A 4,221-nucleotide genomic window follows, 5' to 3' on the forward strand; every position below is an offset into this window, starting at 1 on the left:
GGTATGTCCAATAGGAAATGCGAGGCTTATGGTCAGGAGAGAGGTTAAGACCAGATAAACAGTCACCTGCTTAGAGATGATACTTGAATCCTGAGGAGCTATTGAGATCACTAAGTGAAATAGTATATAGAGAGGCCAGGATAAAGAGGGCCAGGATAGAAGCAGAAGTCTTTGCCCTACCATTGGACATGACTTTGAATCTGGCCTTGGGAGCTTACTGCACATTATATGTGTGTATGTGTAAATATGTATGTATGTGTGTGTTGTGTGTGCACACATGGACACACACATTTCCCTTCTATGAAATGCCTGTGCCACCAAACAATGGAATGTCAGAACTGAAAGGAAACTTAAAGCTTTCCTAGTCAGGTTTCCTTATTTTACCAAAAATGAAACTAAATCCTCTTGAGGGGAAATAACCTATCCAAGATCAAACATCTGGTAAGTGGCTGATTCAGATTTTGAAAGGTCTTCTGCCTTCAAGTTTGTTACTTTTTTAGATCACACTGCCTCCTGATCAAAGGCAGAAAGATGCGAGAGGATAGAGTGGGAAAAGAACAGGGAAACATCCCACTTAAATGTGCTGTAGAGGCTGGAAAGTGGAGTAGTGTACAAGACTGGAAATGTAGTGCATCACAACAGAGGACTAACCTGCTATTCTAACAGTGTTACTCCTTATCTCAAACATCTTCTGGGGCTTCCTAGTACCTAGTGAATAAAGTATTAACTCCTGATGTTACCGTGCAAGAACCTTATCAACAGGTTTCTATTCTCAATTCCCTCCCACTCATCCTCTGAATTTTCTCCTGAAATGAGCCCATCTGGTGAAGAAAAAGCACTCACTCTGTCACTTTAACTCATTCCCCACTATTAACTTGGAGATCTGGCAAGGAGAAGCATGGACAATCTTAGTAGGGGCTATAATCTTGCTTGGAGAAAGCCTCTTTCCTTCTCCTCTAGCCTGGAAATTGGGCTGCTCTTGCTCCAAACCTTGTCATTGTGGAAGGACCTTCGAATGTCACCATTGGTCCCTTCCCCTGTGGGTTTCCCTGCTACCTGCCTTTTCCCTAATTTCAGAGAAAGCCAGGTTTTGAAGAATAGCCCAGGGACCTCACTTCCTATGACAAGCGTTGGCATGACCATTCCCCTCATGGCCTTCCTGTCTCAGCACCAAAATGGAAATCATTCAGAGTCATAGGCCACAGCTTCCCTCTCTCATTTCCTGGCAAACTCCCCAGGGTCCTGCTGTGGACTCAGCAGATTTAGCAGGCTCTACACCATTCTTTCCTCATGACGTGGCCGAGTGAGGGGGACCCCCCTTCTCCTTCACTGCTTTCCCTCTCCAATAAAAGGGAAGAGAAGAGAGTCAGACACTCAGTGAGGCAGAGACCTGGAAGCTGCTGAATCCTATTCCGAAGTCTGCCTCCTCCCTGACAGCATCATGAAAGTCTCCGGAGCTGTTCTTTCCCTGGTCCTCATCATTGCTGCCCTCTGCTGTCAGGTTCATGCCTCACCCGGTAAGTGCCCTTGACCCTCTCATCCCTCCTGCCCAGCGAGGCATGGGCAATGTTCTCTTGTCTCTGTGTTTTCATCATATAGCAGATGCAGTCCTTTAATTTGGTAGAAGGGGAACCTGAGGAGCAGAGACTTGTCCAAAGTCACCCAGAGACAATTAGCAGCAGAGCTGGGGTCTAGTCTTTCCAAAGATCTTTCCATCACTTGAGTCATTAATGTCTTTTTCAAGAACAGATCCTCAATTTAGCTACCATTCCAACAGCCCCTAAAATAATGGGTGATCCACTTGAAGAGAAACTCCCTTGTGTGGCAAAAAAACATTTCTGGAACTGGGCAAGAATTCTAAAAAATGTGTTTGGAGGCTCAGAACTTTAACTTGATGTTAAATGAGGTTGACACTGTATGAGTTAAAGTGCTACCTTCTGCTTCAGCACAGCTCCCATGGATAGTGACTTTGAGAGGGCAGGAAGGTTACAGTGACATTTCCGCCCCTGATACCTGTTTATAGATGCTGAGTGACAGAAAACTGAGATGCCAAAGCTCAATTCATCCTGAATACTTTTAATGAGTAGCAAATCCCAGAAACCGGTCGAGTTAGGATAGAGTACTATTATTGTGAAGCTTCCCCGTTGTATTGGTGGGTAAACTAAGGCACGTACAATGGGTCACTGATCATGCAAAATTGTTCTCATAACAGCTTCACTCTGGGATCCCTTCTTGTATTAGAAAAGGGTGATTAAAATTGGATATGAAAAGGTTGGTCTCCATACCTTTCCTTCCCCCCCCTTCCTTTTCTTGAAAGAAAAGAAGGGAGGAGAAGGGAAAGGTAGGGAAGGTAAGGCAAGGCAAGGGTAGGCAAAGGAAGGAAGCTTTGGAAAGCATTCTTAACCATTCTTTTTTTCTTGATCTTCTTTCAGATGGTCCCAGCACTCCAACTACTTGCTGCTTTGATTATACCACTAGGAAGATCCCTTTAAATCGGGTGGTGAGCTATGAGGTCACCAGCAGCAGGTGTGCCAAGGAAGGTGTGATGTAAGTTAACCAAATGTTTTCTCCTTATCTGCTGTTCTACACTGGCAATTTGCTATGGAATTAGGATACAAAGGGAGACAGAAATCAGATTTAACCAATTGACTTGGGGGGAATGGGAACCTAACAATTTCAAACTTTTAGATCACTTTGTGGTCAAACATGAGACTTGATTTCCTTGCTGGGACTATTGATACTAGTGATGAAAAGACTAAGCCCCATGAATGTTGATGTCAATGACATCAACTCAAATATAGGACATCATCCTAGAAGCATAGAATGCTGAAGGAGAAAGAAGTGTTAATGTACAAACATCCAGTCCAGCTTCCGCATTTGACAAAGGAATAAATGAAGGCCTAAAGAGGTGAAGCATTTTTCCTAAGCTACTTAGTTAGTGGCAGAGCTGGCACATCTGGCTTTGTCCCTGAGTAGCAATGGTCACTCTCTAGGCCTCCCATCCCAGTTTCTGGAAGTGTCAGGATGCTGAGAGAGATGCTTTGGTTAGAATGCCTCACCCTCCTGGGCTGAATTCACAAAGTCACTCAACAAGTATTCATTCTTCCACAGCTTTGTGACCAGACGTGGCCTGCAGATCTGCACTAACCCCAAGGAACAGTGGGTCCAGGACATCAGGGACCACCTGGACAAAAAGAATGCCAAGACCCAGACTCCATGAAGTCTTCTGATACTTTCTCCTGCCAAAGCAGGGTTGAAGAATAATTTATTTCCCTCCCACCTCCCAAAGCTGCTCTCTGAAACATTTTAATATAATTTAAATATGTATGGTCTTATTTAAATTATTGATGTTTAACTTTATATGACAAATATTTGTGTCTTTATTTTGTAGTTGATAAAGAATGATCTTATGGGGAATAATGCTACACTATGACTATTGAATTTCAACAGAAAATATATTTTTGTTTATAAAACCTGAGTACTGTGTTTTCTTGTGAATATATGAGGAGGCTACAGCTCCTAAGGTGGGAGGTGAGGGGTGGAGGGGAGAGCAGGCACTTAGAAAAGACAAGAAACTCATGGTCTTCATCCCTTCTACCTTGAATGAGAAAGTCTTCATTTCAGGGCAAACCAAGAAGGAACAGGAAAAGAAAGTTCCCAAATCCTGCCCCCGCTACTCCAACTCCCAGCCCCCTTCACTTCAAAGCCACCTTATTTACCATGTACTTCATTTCCAGGCCCATACTTTTCTAGAATCCTAAAGTCCTAGAATCTCAGAATCTGAAAGGTCCTCAGAAACCCACCCATACTAGAAACTGGGATTCCCCTGCAAGAGAGGCGCATAAAAAGATTTCCCACTTAAAATCCTCCATAGAGAGGGGACTGGTTACCTACTGAGTTCAGACAATTCTCCTTCCTTCAAAGTCATTCCCTATATTCACCTAAAAATTTCCCCCTCTAAACTTTCTACCCCCTGGGCACCAACAGGCCAGTCTAGTCCTTCTTTAAAATGACATTCCAAATTGATTAATAGAGACACAGATAAAAGAGAAAGAAAGAAAAGGAAGTAAAGAAGGAAGATAAATAGCTGCATAGATATTCATAGATAGCTACATAGATGAAAGAAAAGAATGAAGAAGGAAATAAAGAAAGAAAGAGGGAGGGAGAAAGAAAGAAAGAAAGAAAGAAAGAAAGAAAGAAAGAAAGAAAGAAAGAAAGAAA

General features: G+C 42.9%; 1 protein-coding gene across 1 annotated transcript; it reads left to right on the forward strand.

The window, feature by feature from the left end:
- Window positions 1-1,350: 1,350 nt before the first annotated feature.
- Window positions 1,351-3,473, forward strand: LOC138162593 (C-C motif chemokine 2-like). Its single transcript, XM_069089923.1, has 3 exons — window positions 1,351-1,517; window positions 2,433-2,547; window positions 3,112-3,473. The coding sequence occupies exons 1-3, from the start codon at window positions 1,442-1,444 to the stop codon at window positions 3,218-3,220; spliced, it is 300 nt and encodes a 99-aa protein (XP_068946024.1). The 5' UTR covers window positions 1,351-1,441; the 3' UTR covers window positions 3,221-3,473.
- Window positions 3,474-4,221: the final 748 nt, after the last annotated feature.

This window comes from Petaurus breviceps, unplaced genomic scaffold, assembly GCF_028583685.1.
Source record: "Petaurus breviceps papuanus isolate PSGF00001 unplaced genomic scaffold, PetGlider_PUasm1.0 186, whole genome shotgun sequence".
Lineage (NCBI taxonomy): Eukaryota > Metazoa > Chordata > Mammalia > Diprotodontia > Petauridae > Petaurus > Petaurus breviceps.

Coding starts and splice junctions, on each gene's coding strand:
- LOC138162593 (XM_069089923.1), top strand. CDS start 1,442: ATGAAAGTCTCCGGAGCTGTTCTTTCCCTGGTCCTCATCATTGCTGCC. Junction 1,518..2,432: donor TCAGGTTCATGCCTCACCCG/GTAAGTGCCCTT, acceptor ATCTTCTTTCAG/ATGGTCCCAGCACTCCAACT. Junction 2,548..3,111: donor TGTGCCAAGGAAGGTGTGAT/GTAAGTTAACCA, acceptor ATTCTTCCACAG/CTTTGTGACCAGACGTGGCC.